Below are 21,202 nucleotides of genomic sequence, written 5' to 3'. Positions count from 1 at the left end.
CCCCCTAAGGAAGAGGTGGCAGATTCATGACAAGACATTTGGGAGTGATGGACAGCAGAAGGGACTCTTGTATGAGTGGGAATCTCAGTGCCCACCAAGTTTAAAGTGCCTTCTGTCCTGACACAAAAGGGCAGGCCAACGCCGCCCACTGTGAAGTGAAGACACATCCGGGAAGGGTACTAGTTTCTCTAGTCCTCACCTCGTCATCACTCGCACCCGGAAATCAGTGCCAGCACTAACTAGTCTCTCTTTTCCGTAGAGAAAAACAAGCCAAATGATGATGATGATGGTGATGGTGACAGCAGCTCACACGGACACAATGTTTACCACATGCCAGGCACTGCTCTGAGTCCTAGAGATCAACTTGCTTAATCTCCTCAACACGCCAGTAAGTGGACGCTACTGTGGTTCCCATTGTACAGGTGTTTAGGCTGTTCTTCAGTCCAAAATAGGGAAACTTAAGCCATTTTCCCATGAGGAGAGACCCATCTTCTTTGGATCTAATCATATACTGAGACCACCCCGCCCCAGGCCTGAAAATTCGTGAAGAGCATCAACCAAACGGGATGAAAGCATAGGTAACTCCTAAAGGGAACGGCATCAGGAAATGCATTCGTCCCAGATATCTCTCCATTCAGAATAGAGGGGAGAAGCAAACACTGGACTGCACCATCCCTGAAGGCAGGAACTGGCCTTAGTCGTCTTGGCTGTGTCAGCATTTAGCCCAGGGCCTGGTGTACAGGAGGTTCTCTGGGGATGAATGAATGAATGAGCACAACTTAAATGCCTGATCACTTCCTTCTACAGAGCCTTCCAACTGGTGAATGCATTTCAGAAACAAATGAGCCAAGAAGATGTCAGTCATTAGGATCCTGGTGTAAAAGAAAAGTGTCCACGTTGAAAAGCCCTGGCTGATTCTGTTCCTGGTATCTTCCCACTTACACTTCTGTATGTGTGAGACCGTACAGAAGATTCTTCCTTCTCATAGCCTAGCATCGCAGGTGCTCGATCAGTATGTGTCACGTGATGGAAGATCAGCACAGAAGAGCCACGTGTCTCTGATCCTCGAAATCTCAACTCATGAGACTTCCTCTGAGAGGTTCAAAATCGTCAGGGCTGACCTCAGCAGGAGGGATGAAAGCAGGTTCGTTCAGGCCAAGAGCCCCTTTTTTTCTTTAGGTTACAGTTGGAAAAGTGACATCCAACTGCACCTCAAAATCAGTAATATTGTCAGCCTCATGGAGAAGGCAGAGTGACGGCAGGGAAGAGGAGACTCAAGGCCCCAGGTTAGAAAAGCAAGCCAGTGGCCCTCACCTCTTGTACCCCTCTTTCCTCTGCCCCTCCCCCACCCCCGCCAGCACCCCCGGTCACAAGCCGAGAAATGGCAGTGTCACTGCTGTCACTCTGTTCCTCTGAAATAGGAACCTGGATTAGCTCTGGCTGGCTGCAGCTCAACCCAGATAAGTCCAGAGCCATGCTGATAGGCAGCGGGAAGGAATTTGAGGAAGTGACAAGAAATGCCACGTCACCCACCCTAAAGAAAGCTTTCCCACAAAGTGGCCGGGGAGGTGGCTACAGAGCGACTGTGCTCAGAACAAGGCAGATAAACGCAGACGTCTTTCCCAGCAGCGGGACAGAGAGCCAGCCACACACAGTTCCTGTCCTTGCCACACTCTGCGGTGGCCGCGGGGAGGATGCAGAACATAGGGTGCTCCTCCCCCAAAGCCCAGGGGGGCCTGAGCGGAGGGACCCAGACCAGGGATCAGGACCCCCAGGCAGCAGACTCACCTCTGCTCCTTCCTAATGCATCAACCCAGAGAATCACCGGCAATCCTGAGCATGCGCTTTTGTGCCAAGATTCTAGGCTACAGTCTTTCTGTCACAGGGAAGGGTTTGTACCAGGGCAGAAATAAACTTCCTAATTCATTCACCAGGTAATGGACATCATAATAATTGGCAATGACATCTGTCATTGGAAAGATTTCCACTGTTCCTCACAAAAGTTTCATAGAAAAGTGGAAGTCAGCAAGCCGTGATTCTCCCCAGAAATTCACAGGTAAAGCAATGGGGCCGAGCCAAGGAGACAGGGGAGAATGGAACACTTCTGCTCTGTCAGAATTATTGTTTTCTTAACAGCATGAAATTCCCCATTAGTTAGGTCAAATATTTTGAATATATTTAGAAAAACATATTCTGTGTTATTAAATAATACCAGGGACTACCTAAGAGGGCCCATTGGATGAGATCTCAGCTGGGCCATTGGATCAGTCTCATAGCCCAGTGTTTTAGACCTCTCTGTAAGAAATTCTGGCCGAGATTCTGCAATCTCAAATTGCCCCACAACTTCTATCTCAGAGGAAATTTGAGTCACTAGTATCCTGGGGGTCTCCTAAGGGCCACAGGGGTCGGCAGACCAGATTTTCATCCTGGGTATCTGGGAAAATATTTCAATACAGTAGAGTTTTGCTCAGAAGTCTTTGAGGAGACACCAAGTAGGAAATGATTAGAATTACATTTACCTACTGTCACATATTAGCATTAAATTATTAGTGGTATTAGTGGCTTACATGTACATTAAACTTGCAAATTATAGAGACCCTATTTCCATTCTACGAGCATCTCTATTTTTTTTTTCCCCTGCATGCATATCTTATCATTCGCTTGCCTCTTATCACTCCGGGAAACTATCGTTCTTAATTCCATGGATTTCCACAGGGCAAGAATCTAGGCCACCGTTTATGCACAGAAATCAATTCAGCCACCACTATACTCTGCATCAAAACAACGTTTTAAGAGCAAAAGTTGAAGCTGGTGGCAATGAGCCAAAGCACCTCTTCTCAAAAAGAAAACACAGTGGGATTTTTAAGGGCAAAGAGAACAAGTCACCGAGGCTTTCTGGCTCACCAAGAAATGGGGAATCCTTAATGGCCCAAAGTGTCTTGATTCAAATCTGGAATTTAGTAAGACTTTGTGCCCAGAGAAAAGTTCTGATTGCCTCCCCGCGCAGTGCACTTCTGTAGTGTCCTGGGTCAGTACATCCACCAGGTCCACTTTCTCTTTGCCCCCAGTGACATGATTAACCAACAATATTTTTATGGTTTTAATTAGAATCTGAAAGAACATTTGGGTGCTACAGCGCAGTTTTACACACTCTGCATCTCTGAAACACCCTATTAGATGAATACGAGAGTTTCAAAAGAAATCAATCGCAGAAATATCATTGGCTTCTTCTAAAATTGTATGTAATCAGCTAACTACGCCATTCGCAAGTTACAACAATCTAGCCAAGGTATCTTAAAGCCATAAGAAGTCCCGCCCCTCCATGTCCTTTTCCCACAGGCCAAATAAAGGTGAATTAAGGAAATCTGGCAAAGGGTATACATGACTATTGCCATTTCCCACAGCAAACAGGGTATTTTCCTCTGGGAATAAAACATTTTCCTTAAACTACTGTTTATAACCCTTATCAGCGCAACAGCAATAGAGCCATCAAGTCCAATCTCTGGTGGAAAAAAGTCAAGGTCAACGAGGACTTGCATTTTTGTTTATCCTGAGCGGCAATTGCTACCAACATTCAATTGGGTAATAAACCGAGGTCTGTCCAATGTTCCCAGCGAACAGGTGATCCAAAAGCTATCTCAGAACAAGGCCATTGCCAGGTAATCAAGCCATCCTGTTACAATTATGGTTTGAGTACATTTATTTATAGATGCAAACATCAGTCAATTCTGAGGGAGCACTGCCATGGCATTGCCACCACTGGGTAGGAAGTCGGAGGAAGCACAGGACGGCTCTTGCCAGACATGCTCACTAGCAATAAAGTGTGTATTCCAATGAGCAGAGTACCCTCTAGAGAAAATGTTTTCCCCTCTTATCTCTTCTACGGGAAGGCAATTGTGTGTAGCTCAAGACAGCCACGTCCTTTCCTCTGCCACTCAGGTTCCTGAGCCCAGTTGCCTCTCTCTGCCTGAAAAACCAATTCTACGGTTATGTGTGTGTGTGTCTGTTTGGAAAGGTTGCAGGATTCCTTTAAGCCGGCACGGTTGCTACATTAGAAAACATTTTGCTTTAACTTGAAAAGTGCTAGGATTTGTTCAGTGTGTTGAATTCTACAGGGTCAGATAGACATTTGGAGTACTTTTTTCCAATCCATCAAGAAACTCACTGATAGCAACAGGAGTGATGCATTTGGGTCTGGGGAGCACGTGATTCAGCGCCCTATTCAACTTACAGATTAAAAATAGACACTGTTCCAGCTGCAAAGTAAGACATGTTAAACCTACTGTCTCCGTTTGAAATATGAAAACTAAATCTAGGGACCCTGGCCACGACCTAAAATGATGACTCTGACCCACACAACGCAAACCTCTTGCCTCCACTTCAGCCATGAAAAATGAGCCTAAGGGATATTCTTGGAGCCTCAGAGGAATGTTTCCACTCCTTGCTGTGTAGCTTTTATGAACATTCCATCATTTAGCGGAGCAATTAATGTTTTCCAACATTGATTCCTTTCTTATCAGGTATCTGGAGACGAAGCAAAGGACAATCCTTCTAAAAATACACAAACTCACATCCTGGGAAAGAAAGTGAAAACTAAAAACAAAACAAAATTCGAGACACACGAAATGAAGTCCACTCTTTTAAAAGGCAACTCATCCTGTGTGATATAGATGCACAAGGTACCAGGTGACAGTGTTGTCAGTCAAGAGAATATTGTTACAGTATAAAAAAAGTATCCTTCATTCTTTAACGTGCTGGCAAAAGGTGGATGGCAGCAGAGTTGGATCCACAGGCGCACAAGGATTACTATTTCCAATCCTGGTGTCTGTTAAGTCTTGGGCAGGTAATTTGAAGATTCTACATAAAGAAAAATTAGCAGCCTGGGAAGTGGGAAGGCAGGATTAGAACCCACGGAGTCCACGAAGGCCCGTGCAGCAAAGCATCTACTGCACAGAGACGCAGGAAACGCTCATCCATCAGTTGTCAGGCAAAAGGGGAAGTCACCTCATGTTCAGAGCAGTAAACTGATGAAGTGAGTCACCAAATTCCCATGATAGCTTGGCTGGCCTCTTCCTTTCCACGCAGCCCCTGGTCACCATGGAGCCAGAGCCTCCTCCAGGGGAAGCGGGGCGGCAGACGGTGGAGGCTGGGTTTCTGCAAGTCACCCTCAGAAAGGGTGGGGACGTGTCTAGCCTGGGGGCGGGGGGAGAAGCCAAAGCCGGCAACGACCAGCTCCCTCTTTGGGAGGCTACCTGCCCCTGAGAAGACACGGGGTGCAGGATGGGAGCTGTAGTCTAGAGAGCAGTCTTTTGAGACCTTGGCCTCATTCCAGACCCTTCTGAACCCATCACCCCCCGCACCTCTCAGTCTCTCAGCCTGGTCCAGTCTCCTCCCGCATCACTCTCGTATGCAGCCTCCTCCCTCTGTCTCAGTCTGGTCCTCAGCCTTCCTCCCCAGCCATCCCTCCTTCACTCAGAGCTGACCTTGGCACAGCTCTGACATTCCCAGTGACTCCCCAACTCCCCACAACCTCCCCGCTCCCTAAGAAGCCAGACATGATCCTTGGGGGTCTGGCTCTGCTAACTCGAGGCTGTGCCTCAGATCCGTCCTGTCCCCTACCCTGTTCTCTGCTGTCACTGGGGCGCCCGAAGTGTCATGCTTTCTCTTCCCCACAAACACTACTCTCTTCGCCCCACACTCCCTCTACTTCTCTGTCTCTCCCGAGTTTCCATCAAAGATGCCCCACCATGGGGGAGCTAGGTAGGAGGTTGGGAATGCAAACTGATGGCTTCTGGGGCTAACTCTGGGGGATGTAGTAGTGGTGGCCTGGCATGCTGTCCAGAGAAGGACCCACAGCCAAGCCCCATTCAGGCTCCATGAGAAAGGGCGCTGGGATGGATGAAGGATGCTGCCCTGCCATGGAAGGATGTGGAGACGGTGGTCCTATCCCAGGTGGTCGCAGAATCTCTGCCAGTTTGTTACATGTCATCCATCTACTTCCAGATGACGCTGAGCCCACTGAATCATGAGACCTAACCCACCATGTTACCTGTCTGCCCCTCCACTGGACTGTCAGCTTCTGGATTCCAGGAAAAGCCTCCTTGACTCCCAATTCTTACATCTAGCCCTGGGCTGGTACACAGTGGACGTTCAATTAATTCTCAGTAGGTTAGTGAATGGGACTATTTCTGTCTTCAGCTCTTCTAACATTTGGAGTATTTCTCTCATAAGCTTAAAATTCACAATATCCAACAAGAGCTTTTATTGGCACTAAAAGTACCATAAAGAGATGTTCTTAGTGCTTGGTAAACCAAATATTTGTAACACACAGTCCCCTTCAATTTTATAGGTTGAGATCATATTCCTTCAGAACTTTCATTTTTTTTAAAGATTGTGGCCCCCGAATCTTACCATCCTGGTATCCTAGCTCAGCCCCTCAATATCTCCATTTTAACCATCACTTATCTGAATCTCTCTGGCTCCATTAACCCAGTCCCAGAGGACAATAACCGGACGAACAAGGGCATTCTCACCTGCATCCCTGGCCCCAGAGAGAGGGAGAAAAGGATGGAGGATGGCGCTGGCACACCATAAAACGGTCAGAAGAAGGAGATGGCAACATGGGGAAAGGCCTCATGGCGTCACGAAGCAATCAGCACCTTGGCTTCTGTGAAGACAGGCTGTCATCGGTTTCGACCATGGCAACCAAGACAAGCTTGGATACCAAGGAATTAAAGTGCAAGTGGGCTGAATAAGAGTCCAGACATCCAGTCACATCAGTCAATCAGACGTTTATCAGGCACTTACTCTCCCTGAGGCCTTGTGCTGGGAGCTTAGGGGAACAGGGGAGGCCTCCCGGTGTTAGGCTGTCAGCCTCTGCCATCTCACTGGACTCCCCGTGTGAGGACATGGGGGAGTTTCTCCCAGGTCCCAGTGCCAGCCAAAGGCATTCTTCTGAGCAACTTCCAAGGATGCTGTCCGTCTTGTAACTAATGATATTTCCCTCTTCATTTTGGCTGCTAGGAAGCTCAGAGCCAAAATAACTGCCTACTCCTAGCAACTGGACATGATCTTATAACTCATTATAATTCTGTACTACCCTTAAGATAGACCTCTCATTTATTTTCCTTTCATTCCTATTTCTTCATCTACTTTTCTTTATCCTGTTGTAGACTACATACCTTAAGTCCTTTCTTAGAATGAAAGGGAGAGTACGTAAATGCATTTTGAAATAAAGACATTTCCTTTTTTTTTTCTAAGGTATCAGTGTGCAAACAGGTACCAGGGTGGCACCAGTCTTGCTGTCACAAGTGCACTGGGATAGGGGCACTCAAGGAAAGAGTCAAACTAAAGCAAATGAAACGTTTAATGAGATGGGACTGACCAAATGCTAATAACCCAGCAACAAGCCTATTGGCGAATTCAGTGTTTCCTGCATTCACTCCTCAATTCCCCCTTTTCTTAAAAATATACGATTTTGGAGAAAATTTAAGATTTTCTAGGTAAGGTCATGTTCTCTTTTTCCCCTGACATGGAAACAAGGAGAAGGAAGTTGCACCCCCTTCGTTCTTCGTTAGGAAGTAGGGTGTGCACCATTTAGGAGGGCATGCATACGGCTTGACATTGGTGAACGGGGGGGAGGCCAAAGCCAATGGCACTAATCAAACAGAATGCTTTTAGGTTAAGTAATTACAGAAAATTATCTGCAAGACTGAACTAATCCACACAGCCAGACACTGGAGCAAAACCCAACTTCTCAACTACACTTCTGGGACCAATCAATGTGCGAGGTAGACAACGCCTACCTCTTTTTAAGGAAAATGCTTGGCATAAATTTACTGTTTGGGTTAGTTTTTGCTAGGCCAACAGCCAAAACCTCCACCACCATCCTTAATTAGTGCTAGCAGTCATGAGGGAGAGAGAGAAATTCAGGAGCAGAGCTAAATATCACATCCCGGGGGATGGAATCATGTCTGCCGCTGGGAACAGCACAGCGCGTGAAAGCATCCTCCCAGGGTCTGTCTCAATCCATCCTTAACCCCTACCCTTAGATCCCTCAAAAGATACTAAAATGCTGCTGCCAGTGCCCCCTCATCCTCGATGGGAAGACCAGTTAGGACCCAAGGATGGAACCCAAGGGTAAGAGTAGGTGGAACGAGCGATGATGTAGATGGCGGGATTTAAGGTACCGCCCCCCAAAGCCATCTACCACCAGCTTCTGAGAGAGCTGCCTGTTGACTCTTTCCTTGAGTGTCGCGGTTAAAACGTATCTCTGGGAGTCGGAACAGGTGAGACCTCGGTATCCATTCCCACTGTGCACAGAGATTACCAAGTGAGAGTAGCCATCTGGCACCCGGAAGGAATCAGGCCTGAGGGAATGCCGTGCAATCACGGTTTGAAAGCATGAGGGGGTTCCCAGTCCTCTTCAATAAATACTTATCCATCAGTGGCCATGGTCCCTAACAATGCTGGGCACGGGAGAGTCAAAGATGAAGGAGACACAGTCCCTTCCCAGTCTCTCCCTCCTGGGGAGACTGACGCATGGATGGCTCATTTCAATACATGAGAATAGGTAGGACCCAGGATACCCTGACATCACAGAAGAGGGTCACTTCCTAGAACCCGGGGACTCACAGAACACCTCCTGCAGATGACACTTAAATTAGTTTGGGAGTTTTTAACCTGGGCTACATAGAGCTCCCTGACCCAAGGGATAGAATACAGAAGTACTTGGAAGGGAAAACATTAACATTTATTCTCACTAACCTCTAATTGGAATTAGAATTTCTTTCACGTGTGTAACTAGGTAAGTAACAAACCACAGAACTACTAGTAGGACCCGTGACTTTGTCACCAACGGGAATCATATTCACATACCACAATGCAGTTGTCACAAACGTCTTAAAACGCCATTGACATTCATCACTGTTTCAAAACGTGGTAAACAATGGAATTATTTCTAGACCTTATTATTTAATGCGTATTAAAACAAAGGACCGATATCACTATACTATAATTTGTTTCCAAAAATATTTTGATAACTGGATTTCAGTATAATTAGTTTCCCTTGTAGTCCTGTGTATTTTAGCTTGCCCGTTAACAGAAGCATTACTCAGGCAAGGTATCCATTGACATCACCAAACTGCCACAGGGATGCCCTCCCCCATGAAGTGTCAAGATCCCCTGAAGAAGATGGGTGTGGGTCAGCAGCAGGGTGACTCAAGGTGGAGGAAGCAGTGATGGCCCCATTTGTTCAGACAGCAGGGGCCTTGGGTGGCCACATGGCCATGTCGGGAGACCGAACCAAGTTCCCAAGAGTGGGGTTATGGGTCCAAGTTGGCCTCACAGGGCCCCAGAGATGCTGAACTTACATAGCGGTCAGAGGACCAAATGTCCCTCCGCAAATCAGGCCAAATCCCACCCGCACTGTGTTTAACAGCCTTGACCATGGAGTTAGAGCCCTGTGCCTGGGTCACTGGCATGTTGTGGAATAAATGCACTCGCAGCTCCCTAAGAATATTCACTACTTAGCAAACGTTTCCACTGACATGTGCTGGATGGTCCTGGTAGCACACATGACCTTCCTGAGGGCAAATACGATGACCCACTCATTTTTACAGCCTCACATGGAGCCCCCGCCACACAGTAGGTGCTTAATCCATTGCTGATGGCTTGACTAGAAATACATTTACATTTCCCCCCTTAAATACAAATTGTGATACTATGGTGGCCCCTCTGCAGAAGTGACTACAATCCCCAACTCATCTTTTACCTCCTTGGTCTGTATTAAATGGATGCTCCCCTAAAATTAACTCCCTCACATCTGCCTTGCCATGAATGACACCTGGAGAAGAATCTGCCACCAGGGACAATGGATTCTCTCCTGGTTTATCTTCTTGGGTAGAAACTGAAACACACATTTCAGCTGAGCCAGGCTGTGTGTGGTGGCTCTGGAAGGCCTAGGAGGGCGGACCTGAAAAACAAGTTATTGCTTATAGTTTAGAACCCAGTGCAGAATCAAGTGAAGAAGGGAAGGTGAGAGAGAGTAAGAGGAAAGAAAGGCCTTATTTAGAAACTGAATTAAATAACTACACATTAAGATCTGGGTTTTCAAAGCTCAGGTCACCATTTTTATTATTTACATGAGGCAATAAAATGCACGTTATTGGGGGGAGGGCATAGCTCAGTGGTAGAGTGCGTGCTTAGCATGCGCAAGGTCTGGGTTCAATACCCAGTCCCTCCACTAAAAAAAAAAAAAATGCATGTTATGACTAGAAGTGTGGAATATATTCTTCTATATGAGATACATTTTTTGAAAAATACGTTACAGTTTGGGAGAGAAAGAACCAAGCATTATGAACCATTAACTTCTGGGTCAACTACAACAGAAAATACATGCCACACTTACTGAAAGGCTAGTGCTGTCACAGCCAGAAAAGCTTTCTCTAATTTACAACAGACTGAGTGAAACCAAAAAAAGACACCTTTCTCAAAGTTTTCATATTCTCTGGCTGCAGGTCTAAATGATGAATGACATAACATCATTATTCATATAATTCCTTACCACTCATTTTTAAATTTTAAACCATCACTGGATTCTTGAGAGACCAATGTCATGAATTCTAGGGAAGTCAGAGAAGTGGGCTATATTTTCAGAAGTTCTACAGCTCACACTGGAGCTGGTATTTCTTAAGAAATAATCATAGCAACAACAAAATTCCAATCCATCACAGGCAACACAACCCCAGTATCTGCACCGGTGACAATGGCAGGTGTCACCAGCAAAGTCTCCATCATCTACCGAGCCCACTGTAACACAGCAAACCAAAGGGAACGCAGCACAGTGGTTTTTCAGGCCATACCTAACAAGCATCACATACCTCTTAAGGTTTAAAAATCAGAGTACAAATTTGATAAGATATCCAGAGTTCACATGTAAATAAAAACGAGCAATCAACAGAAAGTACACAAAATGAGCCTGTTGACTAATGTCCTGTCTTTTCTAATCGAGGGTCAGCCCTATTCAAACCCAATCACATGAGGATGGACCCTGTAAAGGTCAGTCAAAGGCAGGCTGAAACTCCAACTGTCTAGCTGACCTTCAGAGCTTGTGACAAATTGCTATCAGTCAATGTCAACTAATGACAGGAGCTCTTTGGCTAATCAATTGTTCTAAAAATGATCAAGAAAACTACTCACAGGACAGCTCATTTTCACATCAATGCCTGTGAAGTATGAAAAGCTCATTTTTTGAGTTTTTAATAAGCTCATAAGTAAAGCAGTTACTTAGTAACAGAGGTCACCTTACAGAAAGACAGAACCTTTGTCTGCCTTTTACATATTCTTTTATTACCATATTATAGTAAAAAATATGCCATGGATATGCCAGAGGGCTACATAACAAAGTAGGGAACACTTCATCCACTTTTGAGACAAATCTTTCTGTGTTAGAAGGAAATCTATTTGGGAGTAAATAATTTCAAATGAATTTTTCAGTGGTTTAAGACGAAAAACAATGACCTCAAGTTTACTAGTGACATCACCTAATAGTGAGAAGATGTACTTTCTGTGAAAACGCTTGTGGCCAAGTTCACGCCCCTAAATACACAGGCATGACTTTTAGATGACGGAGTTATTTTTCTTTATTTTAAGACAACCCACTTTCAGGATGCTAGACGTCAAGCAAAAGGGGAACAGGAAGTGATTACTCACATCGGATGAGTGACTGAAAGGTAAGGTGAGTAGAGCATGGGGCGTTCTTGGGAAAACAGTGTCCTGTCTCTACATCTAATTCAACATGTTTGATAAGTTAATAACATGGACCTTTTGATAAGAGAGATTTGCAGAGGGTAATAACTTCTCCTTTCTTTCTCACACCTGACTTTTCCCAGCAGGAAATCATTTTCCTATTCCGCCTGCCATTGCGAGCCAGGGCCACACTTTAATTTGCATTTACTGTAACTCAGGTAACACACGGGGACGCAGTGGTCCAAGGGCTAAGACCTGTGGTCACCATTATGTTTTGTTTGTCTCTGCTCGCCTGAGCATAGTTTTCAAAATGCATTCTAGTGCCATTGAAATACAAGAAGTTCCCGGAGAAGAAGGCTTAAGAAGTAAGTGTGAACCAAAATAGATCACTCCAGTCACCCAGACCAACAGACAAACGAAACTTGAGGGGGGTGGGGGGCAGGGTAGGAAACTTTTTAAACATTTTTCTTCATTTTTCAGGATTCTTAGGTTATCATAAACACTGTGTTTTTAAAATCAGTTGGGATTTAAAAAAAAAAAAAAAAAGGAGGAGGTGGGGACAAAGAGAGAGAAAAAAGAAAATTGTTTCCAAACAAACTATTCACTTTGTGGTTCCATCTGAAAAGCGGCGGATTACAGATTACACCCTAAACCTGAGTGGCTACCGTAGTTTTTCAAATGAAAATATCTTCCGTGGCCTCCACTCCTCTCAAGTCGTCCGTAGGAAAGGAAGAAAGGCGGGAGGGCAACACCGAAGCCGAGCCGTAATTGGAAGTATGTGAAAAATGAAGTGTCAGTTTGGTCAATAAAGGGCAAAGGTCAAGGGGAACTGGAGCCCAAACTCTGCGCGAAATTGCTCATTAAGACGTCCAATCAGAGCGCTCCGGTCCACCTATCCCATTATTCACCAGACAGCTGACTGTTTCCTACGCCCCGGCTGGGGCTGTTACTACTTTTCTTCTTCATGTAAAAAGGCGAGCTGTATATAAACCGTTGCTTACCCGTCTGGAACAGAAGGTGGCCCTGCCCTGCCTCCGCCTCTCTCCCCGCGGCCCGCCCCCCTCGCATCCAGCTCCCCGGCTGCCTTCCCGGGTCCGCCCAAAACCACTGCCTTGACATTCCCTTCAGTAATAAATGGAACTGCCTTCTGCCCATAGGTTGCCTGAACTCGCACAGAAGCTGGCGTGGAGGTGGTGGGTGGGGCAGCGGGAGGCACTGGTGACTATTGCTACATTATTATAAAGAAGTAGCCCTGCTTTTCGATTGTTCCTCTCTGAGGAAACATGCTGGTTTTGCTTTCTTTCTTTCTTTTCTTTTTTTTTTTTTTTTTAAGTGGGAGCAAAAATACTATTGTTAGATCGGACCTGAGTCCTGCCCTACCCCGCCCCGCCCTCAGCAAAGAACTTTAGAAGTGGGTTTTACAGGTTCCAGTGCCCAGTAAAGTCCTTTCAGGGTTGAAATGTTTCACATCAAAATTTCAGTGTAGAATTAATACTTTTTCTCTGTCGTCACAAACCAGTAAAAGGAGATGAGCTCTAAGTGGGAAATGTTCTGCGAGAGAAATGTCCTTACTTGGTTTCTAGGCTCCTCTTCTCAATTCAGTAAATCTTGGAATGAGTGAAATGGTAGAGCTCCTAACACATAATACAAATTCATCATCTCAGTCACCCGGCTCCTCTGTAACTAGCTCGAGCATCGTGCTACTTAGCCCGCAGAACTGGATTCTCAGCCCCCAGCCCAGTAGACTCCCCCCCCCTCCCCAGGCTAATGCTGATTCTGGTTTATTCGCAGCTCTGCTCCCCTTGGAGCAGAGTGCCAGCCCCAGTGCAGGCCCGAGGAGGGCAGTCCTTGAATTGATAAAGAAAGAATGGCCCTCAAATGATCCATTTCTCATTCCTAGGGCGCCAAGTAGGAGCTCGGGCTCTGCAGTCAGACTATTCAAGACCCACCTCTATCACCAACCAGTATGTGACTTTGGGCAAGTCTCCTAGGTTCAGAGAAAACTTTGTGACCTCTTTCCAGAAGGGCAGGTGGAAATACCTACACTGACTGACAGCCCATAGTGTGTTATTTTATTATTTTATTACTATCATGTCTTCATCTCTCTTGACTTTGAACCAAAAACGGAGACGTGCCCAAACTCAAAATGTGGTCAGTCACAGCTAAGGCTGCAGCAGCCCCGGGGCGGGGGGGGGGGGGGGGTGGGTGGGGAGTGGGTGGCAGAAGACGGGGCAGGCACCCCATTTGCTTGGTGTTCTCCCGGTCCAAACCCCACACTTCCTAGAGCAGGCGCCGAACATGGTCCGGAGAGCAACTGCGCATAGCAGGATAAAAAAATCCCATGAGAGAGTTTGGTGTCTGCCCATGTGGACCTCATCCTAGGAGACTCTGCTCGGGGGTCCTGAAGACACCCCATCCTCAAACAGTTACAAAGGCAGGAGACCCAGATTCTGGAGCTGACTCTGACGGTGGCTCATTCCAATATTTCCAAGCTTTACTTTTCTCTCTTCTGAAATGGGGACATAGCAAATCATTGACAGGGATAAAATAAGAATCCAATCTCATATCTTTGGAAGTGCTTTGAGGAAGTTAAAGAGTAGACAAAAATCAATGTCCCAGCCACAGCGGCAAGAAGCCCCAACCAAATACAGATGTTAGGCCTGCCTTCGAAATGCCAATTTAAAGGCGCTTCGCTGTTAAAAGAGTCAATTTCCTGCAAGGGGCCGCGAGTGTTAATATCTAATGAAGGTAGATGTTGTAAGAAGAGTTGCCATGATAAATCATTTGAGTTGGGGGAAAGATCTATTATGTAAATCATGAACAAGCATTAAACCCCAAAGAATGATAATATCTTTGGTATTTTCCTAATTACATACTTTACCTATATTCTCATCAGAATGCTCAGGGCTGAATTTTGTAATTTTTCTTTCTTTTTTTTTATGCTTAGGTAAAAATGTGGGCTAAAACTACTCCTTCGACCACAACAGCCACTAGTTTGGCAAATTATCAGGCACTCAAAATCCCCCAAATGGCTGGAACTCTAACTAGGGAACTGTTACTGTATTTTGAAATCTGTCAGAATGTTACAAATTTCCTGGATGACTGATTTTCTTTTATTTACTTTGAAAGTCCAAAAGAACAGGACTCGGCTGAGATATTGCCTGTTACATCCCTACCCTGTGCCACAGACAAGGTTATTGAACAGAGGACCAAAGCCTAGGGGATTTCTCTTTTTTCTGTACCCTAGGTGCTATCATGAAGTGGCAAAAATTGAAAAGGAATGAGAGAAAAAGGAAAAGCAGCACACATAACACAGTAGAGAAAGTTTTAAAATATGTCTTACTCCTGTCTGTGGGGGAAACACCTCTTTGGATATGTTCGTGACAGATTGAGTTATTTCTGTCTATTGGGTATGTATAAAGACATATTTATGGATTTATAAATCTTTTGAAGAGGGCTGTTATTTACCCAGTTGACGAAAATGGACTCAAACTGTGTAAATAACTATTTAGGACATGCACTACAGGCCAAATGCTGGCACGGCTTACCCATCAGTGCCGGCCAGAAAAGGCAGGCAGGGAGACACGGAAAAGCCACAGCGCACGGCTAATCCGAAGGCAGCACACAGACTCAGCACCACCCGTCTCAGGGATGGAAAAAAAAAAAAAAAGAGTTGAGAAGGGTCGCGGTTGGCATGGAAATGCACAGAAGTTGTTGCAGCAACACTTCCAGGCATCGTTCTGTGTTTAGCGAGGGATAAATCACACTGCCAAGGCGAGCCCACAGGGAAGGGTGGGGAGGACCCAAGGTGGGACTCCTACCACCTCTGTGGTCAAGCCGGTGGCGGGAGAGCGGGGCCGGGGACCAGCATCAAAACCGCCCTGTGATGCTGGTGGGAGTGAGTGGCTTCTGTTCTTTGGTAGAAAGAGGGCATGATGAGAAGAATCTTACATAAATAAACAGGAAACTGACACTTCAGGGCTGACGTGGCACCATGGCCTCAACAAATGGCCCAGCTCATCCACACCTTCTGTGCCTCATCTGTTACATGGGGCTACCCCTGTCTGATCTGCCATCCAGGATTGTTTTTGGCAGGTTCAATCGAGATTATTCGAATGAGACAATTTAGGGGAAAAAGCTTTAAAAGAAAAAAATGAGGTTGGGGGGACGCCTTATATGAAAAAACAGAGAAACAATGTGAATGAAAAACTCGAATAATGTGCCCAATATATGGCTCCTGTTACCAGCACATTCATGATTCAGTCGGCCTTTGGAGATCACTTGTTGAAGGAAAAACAAACTTGAGAAGTTCCCAATTCCTTGTTATGACCCGTCAAAGGGAAAGAACTGGGAAGGGGGCATCTGCCCCCTGCAAATCCTTTCATCAGATGATGTTTCAGAAAACGTATATGATTCCATTTTAAATTCAACTACATTTCAGCAGTTTACAAGCCTTCAAGGGAGCATCTAAACTACCCGCTTGGTGGACATTTTTTTTTTAAAGCCAGAAATGAAAAAGAAAAAGAGACAAGCACACAAAACACTAGGCTCTGACCCCATGGAGCAACTCTGGAGGACAGGGAAAAGAATTCAGATTCCACTGACACCTTTCTGAAACACTCACGGTGCCAGGTGAATGCGGAAAGGAGGGCTTTATATGGCGAGTGCTGACATCACCTTAACTACAGCAACGCTGCAATATATACATACACACACTTGAAAGCAAAGAGGCCCCGTGGATTTATGCTGCATCTCATTTCCCAGTAAAAGTCAGAGGTCGGAGGTTACCCGTCCCTGCCTCAGCTCTGAACCAGTTTACTCTTCCGGGCTCCGTTTTGACTAGACTTATGGTTGGGATGAGGTCAGCAACTTTTCTCTGAACAATAAAATATCTCAGATGCTTAAAATTCTATGTGTAGAAGTTATTCCCAGTCTAAATAGCATACATGTTCCTAAACAAAAAAAAAAAAAAAAAAAAAGGACTTTTCCTGTTTCTGTTTTCAAATTAACCATGTTAAATTCATCGTAGACTTTGCAATCCTAATTGGTATAGCCCAATTCAGTTCGAAAACAAAATTCTTTTGTTGGGTAACAGCGCTCCAGGGAAACATGACCATAAAACCAGATTTTAAAGTATGTACCTACTGTGGGCTCAGAGTCAACTTCAATAAAGCCGTCTTTTTATATTCAGATAGAGAATACTCTTTTAAACTTTGGTTGCATGAACTGAACACAAAATCCCCTGCAGTAGGTCTCATCAAAAGCAGTCCAAGACATCTAAATCCTCATGCCCCTTATTGCTGAAGATTGACTTTATGTTTAAACTTTATTCCTTGCCAGTTGCAGTCAGCCATGCACATCCATGGACACCCAAATGCACACACAGGTCTGTGCGTTCAAAGAACACCACAGATGAAACTGATCTGGTTTCTTTCCCTTTCGTTCTAACCCTCCTCCGTCTGACTTTGCAACAAAGCCGAGCGCTTGAGAGATTCGGATAAGGAAATTCAGAAAAATGGCTTCATCCCAGTGAAGAGGGGAGCCCAGTGTGGGTTTCTGAAAGATCCACTGCCTTCTGAGCATCTTAAGGCATTGTTACATTGGAATCCTAGCGGGTGTTTCTATGAGCTCTTGAACAGCCTCTTAAGGGCAAGCAATAATAACACTTTTTAAAATTTGGGTAACACGGCATTGGTGGCATGCTGTTTATGCACCTTGGAACTTCTCGTCTACTTCTCTCATCTCAGTCCGTTCACTGACCCTGTTTTCTGGAGGTGGCCAGGTGACAGGCAGCTAGACAGAGGGAATGGCAGAGAAAAAAGTAGGGGGTGGGGCGAATAAAATCAGATGAGCTGATGCTCATGTTTTATGGGGTTTATGTTCTAGGAAAAACAGTATAAAGAGTCACTCACTAGACGTTTCTCATTTTTCAACCCTGAAAAGTGAGACAAGTAGCAAGAGAGAAAGAACAGCGTTCCTACCTTGCTCACTGCTGTTGTCCCCGCTATGTGATGTGTGGCCGCCACTGGACGGGCCCGGGGTTCCTCCTGAGCGGGTAGATGCCGTGTCGTCGTGATCTCGGTTCCAAGAGGGCTGTGGGGGCACAAAGCAGAAATCTGAAGACGGCGGTCTGTGAACACAGTCCTGGCAGGGTCCCCTCCCATGGCGACAAGGCAGCAGAGGGCCAGAATGGGCAACGGTGCCATCTTTCCCGTTTCCCCCGTCACCCCCGGTGCCAGCTCAGAGCACCACCAGCACTCCAACAATGTGTCCATTTCTGCTCCTGAGCTAAAACAGTATCTCCCAATTCTGTAAGTAACTGCTCGCTTTACCACCAAGGAAAATAGAAACATTCCAGGCAAAGGCAGTGGGGGCAGGGGGAGAAACACGACCACTCCATTCTGACCGTATGTTTTAACATCAACAAACCCCCTGGCACAACAGTCTGCTACTCTAAAAATGCAGAATGAGAGTGGTGGGCTGTAACACTGCGTTGTGGAGAGGCTTCTGATTCATCCTAGAAGACAAACAGGCCAGAGCTTTTAAGACCTCACAATTAGGCTGGGGTCCATAATAGCTAGGATGTGCCAGCTGTTTGCCGGATAGTACATGGCCAATGGACCAGGCCCAGGGACAAAAAAGAAACGAGGATAACAATAGATTCACATGGACTGTGTACACTCCGCCCCATGCCGAGCCCTCTTGTACTATTGAAGGGAAAACAGATGTTGCTTCTTATCTCTGGATGCATTTCAAAGTAACATTCAGATAGGAAAAAATTGGCTGTAAATTAAATTCTTGGGGAAAACAATCATGGCGACACTCCTCCCCAAGCTCCCTTTATCACCGGAAAAGATTTTAATTAGCTTTTAGTGCTAACTCTCAAAAACAGCCTTGTGAGTCACTGGTCAACCTGCATGGGAGGAATGATGCAAAGCAGAAAACAGTCTTGGCACAGAAGGGATATTCGTCTTCAAGATGATCAGCAGGATGGCAGGATCATCTTGTAGGTAAAATATGTCTCCATCATTTCAGTCACTGAATGTCATGGTTGTGTAGCAGTTAAGCTACCAACCCCCCAAAGTTTTTTAAAGACGCCTAGTGACACCAAAGTGCTCTTGGCTTATTCCTTGAGAAGTATTTCCATAGCCCAGAGAAGATAAGAAGAACCGAGGAGATCAAAATGTTGTGGACACCCAAGGAGAGAAGTAAAGATGCCATCTAAGAGGTGTGCTCCATGAGAATCCAAGGAAAAGGTTCACTGTTCCTGGACTGGGGGCTCGCCTGCCACCTACTCTACGGTCTTGGCCAGAAAATTACCCGCAGCCTGAGAAATTAAATAAAGTCACGGAAAGATACGCCACTTGTATGTTTGATTCGACCATTTATGCAGAGTCTCGAAAACAGTGCTAATTGATCTGCTGATTCTGTGATTGAAAGATATGTGAACTGTGAATGAGGTGCCTTTGACAAACACGCAGTCTGCAGCATACCAGAAGAATGCTGTAAGACGTAATCTGGAACACATGCTCAGAATGCAAACAGTTAATGCATAAATTTTCAGTTTGTACAACTGCAGCCTCTAAAAGGGGGACTTGTTTATTCAGAGCTCGGCAGAAAGAATGGCACAGCACCCAGGGGACAGACAATGCCAGGCACAAAACCCCGGTGCCTCGACATGTAAAAGGATGTTTTTCTATGTGCTACAAATCCCACTTGAAAATATAATTAGAAGGAGAAAATGGCAAACTATTGCATTAACTGTAATTGAACAAAAGACGGGCAAGGCATGTGGGAAGCTGCAGGAACCCGTGGGAGTTTCAGGATGCAGGAGATCCTGCAAGCAACATCTCCTGGGCACTCTCATTTTATTTATGTTGTCCCTCACTACTATTGTTGACTGCTGATCTGACTTGTAATTAATAGAAAAGCTAGCGATAACAAGCTGAAAATACAGAGCCACAGACTAACCTCATCAGAAGCATGTTTGTTAATCTGATTAAGACTGGGACTCCAGAAAGGTGACTTTGCACCAAAGCATGATTCCATGTTATACAGGAAAGTGTCCTCCTTTATGCTACAACAGACCTGATATATTCACTATCTTTTAATGAGCTCCACTGATTTATTCAGCCCCGCTCGGCTCCCTCCCCCACTTTTCTACTGTGCAGGATGGAGATTAATTCAATGCTTAATTGTTTAGTAAATTCAATTTTCCACATTCTATTCTGCATAGCTTTAGCTAAGGTTCTTAAATCTTCAGCAGTGAGCCCTGAGCCCAGTGTTTGTGATCTGTGCCTACCTTTTTTCATCACCATTTTTCTTCATCCACCACTTAATTCACCATGAAAAGATTTTCCTTGCTGGAAATTCTGATTCTGCTATGATCTGTGAGGCATTCCGATTCATTGCATTTTCATTGTGTTGGGTCTTAGATGCCGGGCTACTCTTTTCTCACAGCTATCGCCACATTATACAGGCATTCATGCAAGAAATGTTGGGTTCCACCTCAGTTTATCCAAATTTTGTGCAACCTCTATGTTTAAATGTGTGTGTTCCCCAAAGTTAGGAGCCAATCTTTTCCACCTAATATCATTCTTCTCACAGCCCTTCTCTTCCCAAAAGGCCTGTGAGTACAGAATGCACTTCTCTGAAATGAAATCTAACTTTTGTGGTCCTTCCTTGCATTAGCATCTCGGGTATTAGCATTTCAAGAACGGTGTAGTCACACGAAACTGAGCATTAGGAGAAATCCACAAGGTTACCAAAACAGAACAAGAATTATGCTTAGTTCAGATCATTAAGCATGATTAAAGTCTAAGCATCAGAAACAGCTCATGAACTCGTCCAGTAGAAATATGTAAGACAGCTCAGAGCAGAAAGAACGCCCCCAAATTCCATCGAGCAGAGAATCTCAGTTCCAATAACACAGCTCCATGACTATCTGTGGTCACACCAAACAACACCGTGATTATTTTTGAAATAAAATATGTGCATGTGATTATGTACATATATCTGTGAAGCTGTGAGTTGCTTGGGGCCACTTGTAAAGTAAGGCTGACAGAATAAAATCAATGGTGCATTGCAATTAGGCATATAGCAAACCTTAGTCATGATTCTAAATGAAGTCCCAAAGAGCCTTTTTCCTTCAACGTACGTAATTTCAGAGTAAGCGATGGCTATGTTCTCATCTATTAGAAATCCATTAAGACAAGAGGTCCTAACCTGAAGTCCACGGATGTCCTATGGAAGACTTCGGGGGAGGGGTTTGTTATTAACGCTGATTGTGTTATATACAGACTTGTATTTTGCCCTCCTGGGACTAGTGTCCTTCCTAACTTTTCACCAGATTCTCAAAGGAGTGTGTGATTCTTTAAAAGTCCGAGAACCATTTCTCCAGGAGATGTTCACAGGGCCCAGTAGAAAATACCAGGACTGCAAAGACCTTAATGAT

General features: G+C 45.2%; 1 protein-coding gene across 2 annotated transcripts in view; it reads right to left on the bottom strand.

Annotated features, from left to right (window-relative positions):
* The window catches only part of MEIS1 (Meis homeobox 1), a 131,791-nt gene that overhangs the window by 85,182 nt on the left and 25,407 nt on the right, over nucleotides 1-21,202 (bottom strand). For both annotated transcript variants that reach the window (XM_045523213.2, XM_010963770.3), the window contains exon 7: nucleotides 17,730-17,841. In XM_045523213.2, the coding sequence (XP_045379169.2) occupies nucleotides 17,730-17,841 (112 nt within the window). The remainder of the gene's footprint in view (nucleotides 1-17,729; nucleotides 17,842-21,202) is intronic.

Source organism: Camelus bactrianus, chromosome 15 (assembly GCF_048773025.1).
Source record: "Camelus bactrianus isolate YW-2024 breed Bactrian camel chromosome 15, ASM4877302v1, whole genome shotgun sequence".
NCBI lineage: Eukaryota > Metazoa > Chordata > Mammalia > Artiodactyla > Camelidae > Camelus > Camelus bactrianus.
This window is presented reverse-complemented; position numbering and strand designations above follow the sequence as displayed.